Below are 19,793 nucleotides of genomic sequence, written 5' to 3'. Positions count from 1 at the left end.
TGAGGACTGTTATTTCCTGCCCGAGAAGCCTCTCAGTGGTGGCACCGAGTGGCTTCCCAGGGAGTTGGCTTTCCTTTGGGCTGGCTGCCTAGTTCTTTCTGACTGACCCTGGTTTTGTCTCATAGGGTGCCACCTGTGGAAATGAAACGGAGAAACAAGATCCAGCCTTGTTCAGCAAAGCCGGCCTTTGCCTCTCTCTTGAGGTAAAACTATAAAAGACACTGTGGCATAGAAAATGTTCAAAATGTGTTTGCAATCATTTTCCACCCTTGTTTACTTTTTTCCCCTAGACAAATCTTAGGGATTTGTCTTATAAAAGGGACACCCTACATTTAAAAAAGAGCTTGAATATCCTATCTCCTTTTGAGAAGAACACATTCAGACCAGTGTTCTTTTCACATAGTTGAGAGTAGAGAGGTCTATTGAGTTTGATCATAAAAAGGTGAACTGCTTTTTTTTAATTTAAAAATTATATTTAATGGAGTGACATTGAGCAATAAGAGTACATAGGTTTCAGGTAAATATTTTAATAACATTTGAACAGTTGATTGTGTTGTGTGCCCATCACCCAAAATCAAATTATTTTCCATCACAGTATATTTGTCCCTCTTTACTCCCTTCCCCTGGTAACCACTATACTTTTATCTATATCCATGAGTCTCAGTTTTATATCCTACCCTCGTGTGAAATCATATAGTTCTTAGTTTTTTCTGATTTACTTATTTCACTCAGTATAATGCTCTCAAAGTCCATCCTTGTTGTTGTAAATGGCAATATGTCATCATCTCTTATGGCTGAGTAGTATTCCGTTGTATATATGTATCACATCTTCTTTATCCAATCCTCTATCAAGGGACACTTTGGTTGTTTCCATGTCTTGGCCACCATGAATAATGCTGCAGTGAACATGGGGGTGCATGTGTCTTTGTGTACCAATGTTTCTGAGTTTTTTTGGGTAGATACCCAGTAGAGGGATTGCTGGGTCATATTGTAATTCTGTTCTTAATTTTTGGAGGAACCACCATTCTTTCTTCCATAGTGGCTGTACCAGTTTACATTCCCACCATCAGTGAATAAGGTTTCCTTTTTCTCCACAGCCTCTCCTATACTTGTTATCACCTGACTTGTTGACAAAAGCCAATCTAACAGGTGTGAAGTGGTATCTCATTGTAGTTTTGACTTGCATTTCTCTAATAGCTAGCAAAGATGAACACCTTTTTATATATCTATTTGTTGCTATGTCTTCATGGGAGAAGTGTCTGTTCAGGTCCTCTCCCCATTTTTTAAATTGGATTGTTTGCTTCTTTGTTGCTGAGCTTTGTGAATTATTTATATATTTTGGATATGGACTCCTGATCAGAGCTGTTGTTTGTGAATATCATCTCCCATTTGGTTGGCTGCCTTTTTGTTTTGTTGTTGGTTTCTTTAGAAGCTTTTTAGTTTGATATACTCTCATTTATTTATCTTTGCCTTTATTTCCCTTGCCTTTGGGGTCAAATTCATAAATTGTTCTCTATGGCCAAGGTCCATCAGTTTAGTACCTATGTTTTCTTTTATGTAATTTATTATTTCAGATCTTATTTTTAGGTCTTTGATCCATTTTGAATTAGTTTTTGTGTATGGGGACAAACTGTAGACAAGTTTCATTCTTTTGCATTTGGCTTTCTAATTTTCCCAGCACCATTTATTGAAGAGGCTTTCTTTTCTCCATTGTTTGTTTTTGTCTCCTTTGTCAAAGATTATTTGTCCTTATATATGTGGTTTTATACCTGGGCTCTCAATTTTTTTCCATTGGTCTGTAGGTCTGTTTTCCTGTCAAGACCATGCTGTTTTGATTATCATGGCTCTGTAGTATAATTTGCAGTCAGATAGTATGATACCTCTGGCTTTAAGTTTTTTATGGTTCCATACAAACCTGGTGATTTTTTTGTTCTATTCCTTTAAAAAATGCCATTGGGATTTTGATGGAGATTGCATTAAATTTGTATATTGCTTTGGGTAATATGGCTATTTTAACTATGTTGATTCTTTCAATCCATGAACATGGAATATTTTTTCTATTCCATAGTGTGCCTTTTTCAATTGCTTGTAATAATGTTTTGTAATTTCAGTATATAGGTATTTCATATCCTTTGTTAAGTTTATTTCTAGGTATTTATTTTTTGTTGCAGTTATAAAAGGAATTGTTTCTTGAGTTCATTTTCTGAAGTTTTCATCGTTGGCATATAGGAAAGCAATAAACTTTTATATATTGATTTTGTATCCTGCAACTTTACTGTATTGGTTTATTGTTTCTAATAGTTTTTTGGTGGAGTTTTTGAGTTTCTTTTTATATATGAGATCATCTCATCTGCAAAAAGTGATACCATTACTTCTTTTCCCCCCAATGTGAATGCCTTTTATTTCTTTTTTCTTGCCTGGTTGCTCTGGCTAAAACTTCTAGAACTATGTTGAATAAGAGGGGAGAGAGTGGGTAGACTTGTCTTGCTCCTGATTTTAGAGGAAAAACCTTTATCTTTTCACCATTTAGTATATTAGCTGGTGGTTTGTCATATATGGCCTTTATTATGTTGAAGTACTTTTCTTCTATTCCAATTTTATTGAGTGTTTTAAACATAAAGGGATGTTGTATCTTATCAAATGCCTTTTCTGTATCTATTGATAGGATCATATAATTTTGTTCTTTGTTTTGTTGATGTGGTATATTACATTGATCAATTTATGTATGTTGAACCATCCTTATGCTCCTGGAATGAATTCCACTTGATAGTGATGTATTTTTTTAATGTGTTGTTGTATTAGATTTGCTAGTATTTTTAGGGTTTTTGCATCTGTATTCATAGAGATACTGGTCTGTAGTTTCCTTTTTTCATTGCCAGGTTTTTGTATAAGGGTTATGGTGGCCTCATAAAATGTGTTAGGGAGTATTGCTTCTTCTATTTTTTGGTAGACTTTGAGAAGGACAGATACCAAATCTTCTTTGAATGTTTGGTAGAATTCACTAGGGTAGCCATATGGTTCTGGACTTTTGTTTTGGGGGAGGTTTTTGATAGTTGTTTCTATTTCCTCCCTGCTTGTAGGCCTATTTAGGTTTTCCACTCCTTTGTGACTCAGTCTAGGAGGATTGTATAGTTCTAGGAATTTATCCATTTGCTCTAGGTTATTGAATTTGGTGCCATATAATCTTTCATAGTATTCTATTGTACTATGATCCTTTGTATATCTATGATGTCTGTGATAATTTCTTCTTTTTCATTTTGGATTTTGTTTATATGAGTCCTTTCTCTGTTTTTCTTAGTGAGTCTAGTCAGTGGTTTGTCAATTTTATTGATCTTTTCAAAGAACCAGCTCTTTGTAGTATTAATTTTTTCTATAGCTTTTTTGTTCTCTATTTCATTTAGGTCTGCTCTGATTTTTACTATTTCCTTTCTTCTGCTGACTTTGGGTTGCCTTTGATCTTGTTTTTCTAGTTCCTTAAGATGTGATGTTAGGCTGCTTACTTAGGATCTCTCTTGTTTCTTGATATAAGCCTGTAATGATATAAACTTTCCTCATATTACTGCTTTGGTGGCATCCCAGAAATTTTGATATGTCATGTTGTCATTTTCATTTGTCTGAATATATCTTTTTGTCTCTGCTTTTATTTCTTCTTTTACCCAGTCATTTTTTAGAAGTATGTTGTTTAATTTTCATATTTTTGTGGGTTTCTTTACCTTCTTATTGCAGTTGAATTCTTATTGCAAAGCCTTATTGTCAGAATATGCTTGGTATAATTTCAATCTTCCTGAATTTGTTGATGCTAGTTTTTTGGCCCAGTATATGGTCTATCCTTGAGAATATTATATGCACAATGGAAAAGACTGTATAATCTGGTATTTTGGAATGAAATGTTCTGTAAATGTCTGTTATGTCCATTTGGTCTAGTGTGTCATTTAAGGCTGATATTTCTTTATTGATTTTCTGTTTGGATGATATATCTAAAGCAGTCAAAGGTGTGTTTATCTACCAAAAATCAAAAATCACATTTTCTGTTTTTATGTTGTTTTATTATATTATTGTACCTTTCCATTACTGGATTTTTACCTTTTGGGGGCTACAGATCCCTTTAAAATCAACCAACTCTCTGAAAACCTGCAGATATGTAAGCTATTTCTGTATATGGCTATAGATGTGCCATGGCTTTGTGTAGTCTATCCATTAGGGTCTGTCTAGTTAGGGCCACTGAAAGACTCAAAGAGTGATTTTATATTTATACTTTTTTTGACCATGACCCATAGTAAGAAATACATTTTACTTCTAACTTAGTCTACATGCAATTTCTAATAAGAAAAGAGTCTTTGTACATTTCTTACTTCAAATGCCCCGTATTCTCTTCTATTTGCTATTTAAAAATATGTTGATCGTGACTCAAAATTGATTTCATGAACCACCAATGGGTTGCAGACTACAGGTTTATGTGCATTGCTCACCTGTTTCCTTAGTCTGAGTACATGTGCGCTTTTAGCTCGGCTCTGAAGAGCTTATGCTCCTGTGACTTGCCACAGGTTGGCGGCTCCTGAGTAGCAAGTCAGAATAAAACCAGAGCTGGTTTGCCCCTACTCTCCTGCTATTTATTTCCATTCTGTCGTGTAGCCTCTGCCACCTCAGGGTCACCCTGATGTCTACCTGCAGTATTTAGACTAAGAAAGAGCAAGAGCAGAACGATGGGGCCCTGTGTGGGGGTGGGGGTAAAGATTAGTTTGATTTGCTCAGTAGTGTTCAGTTCTCTTGGTAGGTAAAAATAACATTTTACTGTGAACATTACCTATTCCTTTTCTTTAATTAAAAAAAAAAACAACAACTGGCCCTGGCCGGTTGGCTCAATGGTCGAGCATCAGCCTGGCATGCAGAGGTCCTGGGTTCGATTCCCGGCCAGGGCACACAGGAGAAGCGCCCATCTGCTTCTCCACCCCTCCCCCTCTCCTTCCTCTCTGTCTTTCTTTCCCCCTCCCGTAGCTGAGGCTCCATTGGAGCAAAGGTGGCCCGGGCGCTGGGGATGGCTCCTTGGCCTCTGCCCCAGGTGCTAGAGTGGCTCTGGTCACAACAGAGCGACGCCCCGGAGGGGCAGAGCATCGCCTCCTGGTGGGCAGAGCGTCGCCCGTGGTGGGCGTGCCGGGTGGATCCCGGTTGGGCGCATGCAGGAGTCTGTCTGACTGTCTCTCCCTGTTTCCAGCTTCAGAAAAATACAAAAAAAACCCCAAAAAACAACAAAAAAAACCCAACTTACTTTTCTGTTAGATAATGGTTTATAAAGAATTTAATTGGGAGTTGGAATTTATTCAATTATTTAATAAATGCCCATTGTCTGCCTACTCTGTGTCAGACACACTAAAAGTGAGAGGAACCAGAGGCACCCCTGCCCTCATCAAATGCTCTGGTATGAGAGAGCGCCTAGCGGGGAGCACCCGGGGCCAGCCCAGGCAGTCAGACTGTCGTGCTTCTTGTTCTTGAGTAAACATTTATTTCATGACACCAGGAGTTCAGTCCTGGCTACATCTGATTTTAACACATATTTTATTTTCACAGTGGACACCTTCATACATATGGGGCCTTCACATTTGGGAGGGGCTTAGCATCATTATTTTTATTTTCCCTTATCAGTTCCTTTGTTTTCTCCTATATATGGCTAACATTTTTTTTTTTTAATTTTTTTTTATTTTATAATTTTATTTTTTTAATGGGGTGACATCAATAAATCAGGATACATATATTCAAAGATAACAAGTCCAGGTTATCTTGTCGTTCAATTATGTTGCATACCCACCACCCAAAGTCAGATTGTCCTCTGTCACCTTCTATCTTGTTTTCTTTGTGCCCCTCCCACCCCCTATCCCTCTCCCATTCCCCCCTCCCCCCCGTAACCACCACACTCTTATCAATGTCTCTTAGTTTCACTATTATGTCCCACCTACGTATGGAATAATACAGTTCCTGTTTTTTTCTGATTTACTTATTTCGCTTCGTATCATGTTATCAAGATCCCACCATTTTGCTGGTAAATGTTCCGATGTCATCATTTCTTATGGCTGAGTAGTATTCCATAGTGTATATGTGCCACATCTTCTTTATCCAGTCATCTATTGATGGGCTTTTTGGTTGTTTCCATGTCCTGGCCACTGTGAACAATGCTGCAATAAACATGGGGCTGCATGTGTCTTTACGTATCAATGTTTCTGAGTTTTGGGGATATATACCCAGTAGAGGGATTGCTGGGTCATAAGGTAGTTCTATTTTCAGTTTTTTGAGGAACCACCATACTTTCTTCCATAATGGTTGTACTACTTTACATTCCCACCAACAGTGGATGAGGGTTCCTTTTTCTCCACAGCCTCTCCAACATTTGCTATTACCTGACTTGCTAATAACAGCTAATCGAACAGGTGTGAGGTGGTATCTCATTGCCGTTTTGATTTGCATTTCTCTAATAGCTAAAGAAGATGAGCATCTTTTCATATATCTCTTGGCCATTTGTATTTCTTCCTGGGAGAAGTGTCTGTTCATATCCTCTTCCCATTTTTTTATTGGATTGTTTGTTTGTTTGTTGTTGAGTTTTATGAGTTCTTTGTATATTTTGGATATTAGGCCCTTATCTGAGCTGTTGTTTGAAAATATCATTTCCCATTTCGTTGGCTTTCTGTTTATTTTGTTATCAGTTTCCCTTGCTGAGCAAAAACTTCTTAGTCTGATGTAGTCCCATTCATTAATTTTTGCCTTCACTTCTCTTGCCATTGGAGTCAAATTCATAAAATGCTCTTTAAAACCCAGGTCCATGAGTTGAGTACCTATGTCTTCTTCTATGTACTTAATTGTTTCAGGTCTTATGTTTAGATCTTTGATCCATTTTGAGTTAATTTTTGTACAGGGGGAGAGACTGTAGTCCAGTTTCATTCTTTTGCATGTGGCTTTCCAGTTTTCCCAGCACCATTTATTGAAGAGGCTTTCTTTTCTCCATTGTGTGTTGTTGGCCCCTTTATCAAAAATTATTTGACTATATATATGTGGTTTTATTTCTGGACTTTCTATTCTGTTCCATTGGTCTGAGTGTCTATTTTTCTGCCAATACCATGCTGTTTTGATTGTCGTGGCCCTATAATAGAGTTTGAAGTCAGGTATTGTTATGCCCCCAGCTTCATTCTTTTTCTTTAGGATTGCTTTGGCTATTCGGGGTTTTTTATAGTTCCATATAAATCTGATGATTTTTTGCTCTATTTCTTTAAAAAATGTCATTGGAATTTTGATGGGAATTGCATTAAATTTGTATATTGCTTTGGGTAATATAGCCATCTTGATTATATTTATTCTTCCTAGCCAAGAACAAGGTATATTCTTCCATCTCATTATATCTTTTTCGATTTCCCTTAACAATGGTTTATAGTTTTCATTATATAAGTCCTTTACATTCTTTGTTATGTTTATTCCTAAGTATTTTATTTTTTTTGTTGCAATCGTGAAGGGGATTATTCTTTTGAGTTCCTTCTCAGTTGTTTCATTGTTGGCATATAGAAAGGCTATTGACTTCTGTATGTTAATTTTGTATCCTGCGACCTTACTGTATTGGCTTATTGTTTCTAGTAGTCTTTTGGTGGATTCTTTGGGGTTTTCGATGTATAGGATCATATCATCTGCAAAAAGTGATACCTTTACTTCTTCTTTTCCGATATGGATGCCTTTTATTTCTTTGTCTTGTCTGATTGCTCTGGCTAGAACTTCTAGTACCACATTAAATAAGAGTGGAGAGAGTGGACAACCCTGTCTTGTTCCTGATTTAAGGGGGAAAGCCTTCAGTTTAGTGCCATTTAATATGATGTTAGCTGATGGTTTATCATATATGGCCTTTATCATGTTGAGATATTTTCCTTCTATACCCATTTTGTTGAGAGTCTTAAACATAAAATTGTGTTGTATTTTATCGAAAGCCTTTTCTGCGTCTATTGATAAGATCATGTGGTTTTTGTTCTTTGTTTTGTTGATATGGTGTATTACATTAACCGTTTTACGTATGTTGAACCATCCTTGAGATTCTGGGATGAATCCCACTTGATCATGATGTATTATTTTTTTAATATGTTGTTGTATTCGATTTGCTAGTATTTTGTTTAGTATTTTAGCATCTGTATTCATTAGAGATATTGGTCTGTAGTTTTCTTTTTTTGTGCCATCCTTGCCTGGTTTTGGTATGAGGGTTATGTTGGCCTCATAAAATGTGTTTGGAAGTATTGCTTCTTCTTCAATTTTTTGGAAGACTTTGAGTAGAATAGGAACCAAGTCTTCTTTGAATGTTTGATAAAATTCGCTGGTATAGCCGTCAGGGCCTGGACTTTTATTTTTGGGGAGGTTTTTAATGGTTTTTTCTATTTCTTCTCTACTGATAGGTCTGTTTAGGCTTTCTGCTTCTTCTTGACTCAGTCTAGGAAGGTTGTATTGTTCTAGGAATTTATCCATTTCTTCTAGGTTGTTGAATTTAGTGGCATAAAGTTTTTCATAGTATTCTACAATAATTCTTTGTATATCTACGGTGTCCGTGGTGATTTCTCCTCTTTCATTTTGGATTTTGTTTATATGAGTTCTTTCTCTTTTTTCCTTGGTAAGTCTTGCCAAGGGTTTGTCAATTTTGTTGATCTTTTCAAAGAACCAGCTCCTTGTTCTATTAATTTTTTCTATAGTTTTTCTGTTCTCTAATTCATTTATTTCTGCTCTGATTTTTATTATCTCCTTTCTTCGGCTGGTTTTGGGTTGTCTTTGTTCTTCTTTTTCTAGTTCCTTAAGGTGGGAAGTTAAGTGGTTCACTTGGGCTCTCTCTTGTTTGTTCATATATGCCTGAAGCGATATGAACTTCCCTCTTATCACTGCTTTTGCTGCATCCCATAGATTCTGATATGTCGTATTGTCATTTTCATTAGTCTGTATATATCTTTTGATCTCTGCACTTATTTCTTCTTTGACCCATTCATTTTTTAAAAGTATGTTGTTTAGTTTCCACATTTTTGTGGGATTTTTTTCCTCTTTTTTGCAGTTGAATTCTAGTTTCAAGGCTTTATGATCAGAAAATATGCTTGGTACAACTTCAATTTTTCTGAAATTGCTGATGTTGTTTTTGTGGCCCAACATATGGTCAATTCTTGAGAATGATCCATGTACACTGGAGAAAAATGTATACTCAGTCACTTTGGGATGAAATGTCCTGTAGATGTCTATCATATCCAGGTGCTCTAGTGTTTTGTTTAAGGCCACTATGTCTTTGTTGATTCTCTGTTTGGATGACCGATCTAGAGCCGTCAGCGGTGTATTGAGGTCTCCAAGTATGATTGTATTTTTGTCAGTTTTTGTTTTAAGATCAATAAGTAGCTGTCTTATATATTTTGGTGCTCCTTGGTTTGGTGCATATATATTAAGAATTGTTATGTCTTCTTGATTCAGTGTCCCCTTAGCCATTATGAAATGGCCATTTTTGTCTCTAAGTACTTTTCCTGTCTTGTAGTCAGCATTATCCGATATGAGTATTGCTACACCCGCTTTTTTTTGGATGTTATTTGCTTGGAGTATTGTTTTCCAGCCTTTCACTTTGAATTTGTTTTTATCCTTATTACTTAGATGAGTTTCCTGTAGGCAGCATACAGTTGGATTTTCTTTTTTAATCCATTCTGCTACTCTGTGCCTTTTTATTGGTGAGTTTAATCCATTTACATTTAGTGTAATTATTGATACTTGTGAGTTCCCTATTGCCATTTTATATCTTGCTTTCTGTTAGTTTTGTGTCTTGTTTGATCCTTCTCTTTCGTTTTTCTATCTTTTGTTTTTATTTGGTTGTATTCCATACATCTTTCCTCTGTTGCTATCTTTTTTATCTCATGTGCTTCTGTGGTGGTTTTTTCAATGGTGGTTACCTTTGAGTAATGAAAAGGGTCCCTACCCTGTTCATTGTAGCGAACTATTTTGTGAGTACTTTTGCACTCCATCGTCCTTTGCTACTGTTAATCTCCGTCTTCTCCCCCTCTTTCTTTTTGTTGTTGTCACAGTTTAAATTTGGTTTTATTGTGTTCTTCTTGGAGCTTTTACTTGTGGCTCTGTTTTTTTTTTTGTTCTTTGTATCTGATTGGAGTACCCCCTTTAGTAATTCCTGGAGTGGGGGTTTTCTGATAATAAATTCCCTCATCTTTTCTGTATCTGTGAATGTTTTTATTTCTCCTTCGTATTTGAAGGATAGCTTTGATGGGTATAGTATTCGTGGCTGAAAGTTCCTCTCTTTCAGGACTTTAAATATTGGGGTCCACTCTCTTCTAGCTTGTAGAGTTTCTGCTGAGAAATATGATGATAATCTAATGGGCCTTCCTTTATATGTTGTATTCTTCTTTTCCCTGGCTGCCTTGAGAATTTTTTCTTTGCTGTTGGTTTGTGTCAATTTCATTATGATATGCCTTGGAGTAGGTTTGTTGGGGTTAAGAAAACTTGGAGTTCTGTTTGCTTCTTGAACTTGAGGCTTTAGTTCTTTCCACAGGCTTGGGAAGTTCTCATCAATTATTTGTTTAAGTATGTTCTCCATTCCATTTTCTCTCTCTTCTCCCTCTGATATACCTATTATTCTTATGTTATTCTTTTTGATGGAGTCAGATAATTCTTGTAGGGCTATCTCATTTTTTTTAATTTTTGAGTCTCTTTCTTCTTCTCTCTGTTGTGCCTCAAGTTGCTTGTCTTCTATTTCACTAATCCTCTCTTCTATCTGACCTGTTCTATTAGCTAAGCTTGTTACTTCGTTTTTCAGCTCGTGAATTGAGTTTTTCATCTCTGTTTGATTTGTTTTTATAGTTTCAATTTCCTTGGACATATATTCTTTGTGTTCATGGAGTTGTTTTCTGATCTCCCTATATTGCCTTTCTGTGTTTTCTTGTATATCTCGGAGGATTTTTAGGATTTCTATCTTGAATTCTCTGTCATTTAGCTCCAAGGTTTCCAATATATTAAATTTTTTCTCCATAGATTTTTCCTCATCTAGCTGTGTTACCTCTCTTTCTTTTGTATCCATGATATTCGATTTTCTCTTCCTTAATGGCATCTGAGGGTGGTTTTGTTGATAGTATTAATGAGATTTAATAAAGAATAAAAAGTTAAAAAAAATAAAAAAATAACAAATCGAAAAGAGTTGTTTTTTTTAAAAAAAAATTAATAATGAAATAAAGAAAAATAAAATAAAATAAAAATTTTTTAAAAAAAGGAAATTATTCCCCCCCTCTTTTTTTCCTCTCCTCTCCTCTCCCCTCTTTCTTGAGAAAATCTTGTGGTGGACTGTGAGTTATAACAAACAATGCCTGTGATGGAGGGCCTGAATTGGGGAAAAGTAATAAAGGGGCAAAAAAGAGAGAAAGAAAAAAAAAAAAAAAAAAAGGAAAAAAAAAAAAAGAAAAAAGAAAAAAAAAAGAGCGTATGGACCCACAAAAAGCAAATAAGGAAAAAATTTGGGTCAAGAATAGAATGATTTGCTTTTAGGTGTTGGTTTTCTAAGAGTTATGATGAGAGGAATAAGAGGAAAATGGAAAAATGGGGGGACAAATTAAAAACTTACTATTGTATTTAGTGGAACAAGAACTAGATAATATGGAGAGCCAGGGATGGGAGCACTGCTAGTGAGTTAAAAAGGTGAAGTAAAAACCCCCCAAAATGCCACAAACATAGGTTTGAGTCCCAAATAAGATAATTTGTTTGTTATTGAGGTTTGAATGAGAGGAGATGTAAAGGAGAAAGGAAGAAACTAATATAGAGGGAGAAAAGAAAGAGAGAGAGAAAAAAAAAGAGGGAACCACTAAAAGAAGAAAAAAGAAAGGAGAGAGAGAGAGAGAGTTAAGGGTTTTGGAGTGCAACCCTCATAGAGAGAAAGGAAGAGAAGAGAAATGATAATGGGAGATGTAACACTTATGGGTAGTGTAGTTCAAGGAGAGGAGAGAGTAAGACCGGTAGAGAGTTAATCGGCCAAATTGGAGGAGGAAAAAAAAGTCTCAAGAATGAAGATAAGAGAAACAAACGAACAAATATAATAAAATGGGATAGGTTATAAAGTCTGCAGATTATTCTTGATTTTGAGAGGTTATCTTCTTGCTTTTTCTTTTCTCTCCCTCTTCCTGGTCGGTGACTCTGTACCCCGGGTTCTGCCCTTTGGCACGCTCAGGTAGAGGTTTGCAGTTGATAAGTCTCTATGGCAATGTCATGTATTGTGCTTTATTCTCGTTGGGAGTCGAGGCTCATTAGCATTTATAGGCTCCGACAGTGAGAGAGTCCGTGTTCCTGGAGCCTTTCTCCTAGTCTTTCCTTCCTCAATTAGTAGCCTGATAGTCCAGGTATGGGGTTGCTGCTGCCTCTGCCTGGATAGTAAGAGGCTCAAATTGCTGGCAACTCCCCACTCTATTTCCACTCAGCACAGGGCTCTGGGTAAGGCTCAGTCAGTCAGAGCTGCTAGCATAATCAGGCGGGCTTTCCGCCCACTCGAAGACCTCTGGCTCTGCCACTCTATCCGGTAACACAAGCGGGCGCCCACTTCCGGGGCACTTGGAGGAAACTCTCACTCACTGTCTGCAACCAGGATATCCGGCCAGCAGTCTCACGCTCTGAGTGAAACCCCCAACCGCAGGGAAAAGTTGCAGCGTTGGAATTGAGTCTCGCTCCGTCCCCGTGTGCGGCTTTTGCAAGGCGCTGGGGCGGCCCGAGATTCCGCTTTGGCCCACACAAAGGCCCCTGACTCTGCCCCTCTGTGCGATAACACGGGCGCGCACTGCCGAGGCACTCGGAGGAATCGCTCACTCCTTATCTGCGTGCGCAAACCAGGATATGAGGCCGGCCGCGGTTCCCTCTGAGTGAAACAGCCTCCAGCACGGAAAATCTCCACCTTTGGGATTAGTTCTCACTCCCTCCCGTGCGTGGCTTTCCCAGGGCGCTGGGGCTGCCCAGAGACTCTGCCCTCAGCCCACAGAAAGGCCTCTGACCCTGCCTCTCCGTGGGGCAACACGGGCACCCACTTCCGCGGCTTAGGAAGAAATCTCTCTTCCACTAACTGCGCACCGACCAGGAGACCGGGTAAAATGGCCGCTCCGCTTGTCTTTCTTTGTTTGGGTTTGGCGCGAGTGTTAGCTTGTATTGCCCGGGTTGCCACAGGATCAGATTTTCCTCGGCTTGGATCTCTGAGCCACAGCCTGGTTCGGCCGTTTTTGCTGCGGCGGCCTGGATCTATTCACCCCCTTTGCCCGCCTCAGTTTCTATATTCACAGTTACCAGAGAAAGCCGCCCTGTTTAGGTTAGTGAGGAAGGCGGAGCATTTCTTACTCCCTATTTCCTTCGGGGTTTGGTTATATATTTAGCCAATTTTTCACTCAATCATACCTTTGGGTGTATTGCGAAGAATCTGGAAGCTCCAAGTATAGGTTTTTCTGTTTCTGGTTGAAGATCTTGTTGAGTTTTGGGGGAGATTTATCGGTATCGCTTCCTACTCCGCCATTACTCTGACGTCATCTCCTATATGGCTAACATTTTGTCACTTGGTGTTGGTTTGGTTTAAAATTTTGTTCCTTTAAGCCCCCCCCCCAGCCATTACATAATTTTGGTCCCATTGCTTGGAATGTGTATCCATGCTGGTTGTGTAACTCCATTGTCTACCTTATTCTGTATATTATTTAAATACTATTTAAGATTATTTTTAAAATTTTAAAAATAATTATACATTTATATAGTCAATATAACAGTATGAGTGACTGGCTACAGTTATTTTCAGTTGTGACTTTAAAAGCCTACAAGTGTTGCAGGCATTTGGAAAAATTCATTCTTTATCCTTATCTTCCAGGTTTCATGAGTTTCACCCTTTTCTTTGTGCAGCTGATTTTAAAAAGCTTGCTTCCTTGTATGGTAGTGATAACTTTGATTTGCCATACGGGATAAGGACATCAGGTCAGTATATTCTTGCCCTGCCCTATTAAATATGAGAGGCGTTTGATGTGAACCATATGTTTCATTGAGTTTTTTTATTAATTATTTATTAATTTTAAGGCCTTTTAATCTTTCTGCTTCATAATGATTCCTAAAGAATATGATTTGGGGATGGGAAGAAGGGAATCAGTTTTAATTATAACTCCTTTTGAGGAGTGAAGAATAAAAGAATAAAAACAGGTAGACTTTGTTGTTGTTAAGATATTGTTGTTTTAACTTGTATTGCCATCGTATTGTTGAGCTCTGATGCTTTACCTTATTTCAATTTAGAATTAGCAGAATAACCCTGTGTGTTAATTTCCTCCCAATTTCCATTTCACCTGTTTACCTGTGAGTTTTTATTTCATCAGCCAGTTCTAGGTCCTTGGCCAACTTTGAAGAATTTAATCAGTGGATATTTTATTTTTGCTTAATTTAGAGAGAAATATTCCATCCACTAATAGTGAAACACTTTTCCCTGTGCTTGACAACTGATTGATTCTACACAACTTTATGTTCTCAATTTTTGAGAGGCTCTGAAAGCCAGAGGTGACAAGCCTACAGTTTTCTGAGTTAGATTTTGCTTACTTTTTTGTGATCTTTTGTGTGTATATATATTTTTAAAACATGTTGCAGAGAATTTGATAATTCAATAAGATCAAACTTACTACATACTGATTTCTTTCTTTTCTTTTTCTAAGTGAGAGGAGGGGAGATAGACAGATTCTCACATGCACTCCAACTGGGATCCACCTTGCAATCCCCATCTAGGGCTGATGCTCTGCCTATCTTGGGGAATGCTTGCAACCGAGCTATATTTAGTGCCTGAGGTGGAAGCTTCAAGAAGCCATCCTCAGTACCTGGGGCCAATGCACTTGAACCAATCCAGCCATGGCTGTGGGAGAGGAAGAGAGAAAGGGGGGAGGAGTGGGGCAGAAGCAGGTGGTCGCTTCTGTGTGCCCTGACTGGGAATCAAACCCAGGATATCCACATACCAGGCCAAGATGTTCTACCACTGAGCCAACTGGCCAGGGCCTGATTTCTATACTGATATCAGTTTCAGAATTATCTGATATTGCTAATTTTGGGGTTACTTTTTTATGATTGTTTTCCTATTAAGCCTATTATTTTTCTAGGGTTTTTGGAAAGTGTCCTTAGAATATTTGCCATTTTGAGCGTGTCTATTAGGAATTGCTGGCTGAATGCAGTTGAATAGTGAATTTTTATCCAAGAATAAATCAGGTGTAGCCACTTCAGTTGAAGATGGCTTTGGGGGGTGGGAGGGTTAAGGTGGCTTACTGTGTACCTAAGAAGCTACGGTTCCCTTCATTCACAATACTCCCATTTGTTTTCTAGCGGAATATTTTCGACTTGCTCTTTCAAAACTGCAGAGCTGTGACCTCTTTGATGAGTTTGACAAGTGAGTTCATTTCCTTGCTTCTGTTTAACTTTTAGTTTTAGCTAAAGTGGTTCCAAGTATGCCTCCATCTGAAATGTAGTCACTCGGGAAAATTCCATAGCGTTTGTGCATAACTAAAACATCTAGTAGTTATTTCTAGGACATTTGAAATAAATGAACTGAAAACTAATTTAGAAGCTGTGTAATTGGGTCAGAAATCTGCAGAAAGTCTTATGATGAGTGATGCTAATGCCAAGGCAGGACATTTTTAACCCCATTCATCTCTTCTAGGTTGTCACTACTGAAGAATTAATTCACACCACCCTCCGTTAACCAGCTCACAGCCTCCCTCCGTGGGCTGTTCACACACCTTCCCAAACATCTTCTAAACTGTTCATAAGGATCCTTTCTATTTCATTTGAATCTCAGATTTCAGAAGCAGCTCTCTTTCTTTTATTCAAAATTACATTTAAGGGAAGCAAACAGCTTGCTTAGGTTTATGTTTTCTGACTACTCATGGTAACTTAGCTTTTAGAAGTTTTTGATGTCGAGTTAACTAACCCCCTACGCATTGAATTGCCAATTGAATTAGCAAGTAGACTTATTTCACAAAGTTACAAAGTTTAAACGACACTTCAGAATTTAGCCAGTGGTTCAGTGGGATGATATGGGCAGCCTGTAGATGTCAGACTTCCATTAAAGAGTAAAAGCAGAATTTCCCTTCTCGCTGTAGAGATCAGGTGCTCTCCGGTGTGTGTGTGTGTGTGTGTGTGTGTGTGTGTGTGTGTCTGTGCGCGCGCGCGCAGAGATAGGCTACCGGACAGTGGTGTGAAAATGAAGATAGAGTTTCCAGGACAGAGTGGGGGGAACAGTGCTAGATTTTGTCTGACTTCACCTCACTTTTCTCTGTTGGGGGCCCAGATTAATGATGTCTGGATTATGTTATATATGTTGGTTCACTTCAGTTTGTACTTGTTATAAATTTTTTATTTTTATTTTTTATTTTTCTGAAGTGAGAAGCAGGGAGGCAGAGAGACTCCTGCATGTGCCCAACTGGGATCCACCCGGCATGGCCACTAGGTGGCGATGCTCGGCCCACCTGGAGCGTTGTTTCGTTGCAACCAGAGCCATTCTAGCACCTGAGGCAGAGGTGGTGGAGCCATCTTCAGTGCCCAGGCCAACTTTGCTCCAATGGAGCCTTGGCTGTGGGAGGGGAAGAGAGAGGAAGGAGAGGGGGAGGGGTGGAGAAGCAGATCGGTGCTTCTCCTGTGTGCCCTGGCAGGGAATCAAACCTGGGACTTCCACACGCTGGGCTGATGCTCTACCACTGAGCCAGTTGGCCAGGGCCTAATTTATTTATTTATTTATTTTAAACATTTTTTTTCCAATTTTTATTTATTTATTTATTTATTTATTTATTTATTACAGAGACAGAGAGTGAGTCAGAGAGAGGGCTAGACAGGGACAGACAGACAGGAACAGAGAGAGATGAGAAGCATCAATTATTAGTTTTTCATTGCACGTTGCAACACCTTAGTTGTTCATTGATTGCTTTCTCATATGTGCCTTGACCGCGGGCCTTCAGCAGACCGAGTAACCCCTTGCTGGAGCCAGCAACCTTGGGATCAAGCTGGTGGGCTTTTCCTCAAACCAGATGAGCCCGCACTCAAGCTGGCGACCTCGGGGTCTCGAACCCGGGTCCTCTGCTTCCCAGTCCGAAGCTCTATCCACTGTGCCACAGCCTGGTCAGGCCTAATTTATTTTTTATTTCTTTTTCTTGTTCTGTGATTCCTTTTTTTATTTTTTAAAATTTTTATTGAATTTACTGGGTTGATATTGCTTAAGAAAATTATATAGGTTTCAGAGATACAACTTTATAATAAACCATCTGTATGTTGTATTGTGTGTTCACCACCCCAAGTCAAGTCTCCTTCCGTCACCATTTACCCCCTTTATCGTCTGCGACCTCCCCCTCTTCCTTTGCGACTTCCCTCACCCTCTTTGCCTCCGGTAGTGCCCGTGCTGTTGTCTGTGTCTCTGATGTTTTTTCCTTTGCTTAATCCCTTTACCTTTCTCACCCGGCCCCCAGCCCCTATACTGTTGTAATTTAAACCCAAGCTGTCAACTTATCTCAACTTCAGTTTTTGATCGCATCTCAGCAACAACCACATACAGCTAGTGCTCGACTTACAACCACGATTGGTTCCAACAGACCAGTCGTAACACAATTTGGTCGTAAGTTGAGTAGGCTCTATGTACAGTATTGTGAAATAATGTTATAAAAATCTTTAAGTCATATTCTATCATAATTTTCTTTCCTCCTTTGTACTGCTTAATTACCTTCATTTTTGTGTGGAGATCGATGGCCTTTCTTTCCTTCTTGGCATGCTGAGGCGTAGACAAAGACAATTTCTTCTTGGTAGACATCTTGGGGAGGGGTTTGATGAAAAATATCCAAGATACAAAACACAAATTGCTGTACCGAGTCTGGGATAACAGTTGAAATGGTGCACGCGGAGATGGTAGTGCTGCTGGAAGCTGGTCCGCACTGTCGTACGCCCGGCTGGGTAACGCTTGTGCTGCCAGACGCGGAGCAGTCGTGGCTAGCGATTGTGGTCGTAAAGTCGAATGGTCGTAAGTTGTATAGGTCGTGAGTCGATCAATACCTGTATATTCTTTTCTAACCTAAAGTTTATATGGCTCTCATGTGTAGAATATTGTTTTGTGCAGCCCTTTGCCTCTGCGCTTTATGTCCTTTCTCTCTCATTTTCACAACCACCCGGCAAAGTATGCTTGATGAACTCCCTTTTAACGGGAGGAACTGAAGTTAGCAAAATGTACGTAGTTTGTTACAGCTGGTAAATGCCAAAGCCACGATGTAACCTAGATAGATTTATCCGGTGCTTGGGTTTCTGACTTAAGAGTGATAATGGTTATACCTAAAATATTTGCAGCAAGGATCTGCAAATATTTGAAAAGATTCCTGGCCCTGTTTATGTGAGCTGTTGTCAGGATACTTGAGGGTATATGAGACTGAAAGTTTTGTTTTTGCTTTTTTTTTTTTTAGTGATTTTAGAGAGAGGAAGGGGGATAGAGGAAGAAAGAGAGAGAGAGACATCGATTTGTTCCTCCACCCACTCATGTATTCACTAGTTGCTTCCTGAATGTGCCCTGACCAGTAATTGAACCCACAATCTTGGCCTGAATGTAAGGACAACGTTCCAACCAGGAACTACCCAGCCGGGGCCATGTTTTTGCTTTGTTTTGATCTGAGAACTAGATAGTGTTGTATTTAGTTGCTTTCAGAACCTCTTTCAGCGCAGGTGTTCATCAGCTGTGTTCCAGGCCAGGCTGTGACCTCCCGCTGACCTGTTCTTGCCGTCCCCCACCCTTCACCCCCTTGTCACTTAGAGTGCCACCTCCTGGTACCGCGGACCCACGTCAGCTGAGGTCTTAGCATCTCACGTATTGGGAGGGAGGTGGGTGTCGGTGGTGAGGAGAGGTGGGAAATCATGCCGGTTGCACAAGAGTCCTTCAGCCTGAAGTGAAGGAACAGAGGCTGGAACAGTGCAGTCAGAGACTCTCCAGGTGGAGAGTGAGGAGAAAACGTCCCTGTGGGACCCCCGCAGAGTGAACGGAGTGACGCGTGCGGGTGCTCAACGGGGCCAGACTGCTCGTTTGACATGTGCACACCTGTTCTTCAGAGACTTCAAAAGGCATACTTTGAAATTAGATACAATGTTGGCTGAGTTAAGAAACACGGAAACCTGTAGAGAATTTTTATGAGTTTATTTGGCGCCAAACTGACAATGTATGCTAGGGAGCAAGACCTCAAGCGGTCTGAAAAGTGGTGCTTTGGCAACTTTTGTGCGTTAGAATCAAAGGAGTTGTAAGGAAGGTGCTGGGTCAAGGAGGCAGACGGAAACAAAGCCGGGAAACTCTGGGAATGGATACATGCAAAATACTTTTCCGTTGGCAGGTACGGACTAGTTAACAGTGAACATCCACAGCAGACCGAGACGCTGTGTGGGAACGAGATAACCACGAGGGCTTCTGTGGTGTTGGGTGCCAGCGGTTGTGCCTGTGAGGAGCAGGAAAAGAAGATTATTCTGACATTTCAAAGCGATGGTATTCTGGAAGCATCGAACAGGACAGGGCTTACTCGAGATAAAGACTGACCTTTGCTAACGAAGCTATAGGCCTAGGACATGACTCCCTGCCACCACCTGCCCGGTTAGGAATTTGTAATCAGACCATCCTTGTGTGGTTACTTTTGGTCACTGAGCTTGTCAGGTTTATGGCATAGCCCCTTTTTCGTCCCCAGAAAGACTGTGCCTGTGACACTAGTATCCTCCTTGCACGTTAGCTTTTGGGAGGGGCTCCCATGTAAGAAGTTTTGCCTATATTTTAAGTA

The 19,793-nt window shown here is 39.3% G+C and overlaps 1 protein-coding gene across 5 annotated transcripts in view; it reads left to right on the top strand.

The window, feature by feature from the left end:
* ST3GAL6 (ST3 beta-galactoside alpha-2,3-sialyltransferase 6) overlaps positions 1-19,793 on the top strand; it is a 92,666-nt gene that overhangs the window by 44,648 nt on the left and 28,225 nt on the right. For all 5 annotated transcript variants that reach the window (XM_066241501.1, XM_066241503.1, XM_066241498.1 and 2 more), the window contains 3 exons: positions 126-203; positions 13,859-13,962; positions 15,337-15,400. In XM_066241501.1, the coding sequence (XP_066097598.1) occupies positions 126-203; positions 13,859-13,962; positions 15,337-15,400 (246 nt within the window). The remainder of the gene's footprint in view (positions 1-125; positions 204-13,858; positions 13,963-15,336; positions 15,401-19,793) is intronic.

Source organism: Saccopteryx bilineata, chromosome 8 (genome assembly GCF_036850765.1).
Source record: "Saccopteryx bilineata isolate mSacBil1 chromosome 8, mSacBil1_pri_phased_curated, whole genome shotgun sequence".
Classification (NCBI taxonomy): domain Eukaryota; kingdom Metazoa; phylum Chordata; class Mammalia; order Chiroptera; family Emballonuridae; genus Saccopteryx; species Saccopteryx bilineata.
The sequence above is the reverse complement of the archived record's forward strand: the minus strand, read 5'-3'. Positions and strand labels throughout refer to the sequence as shown.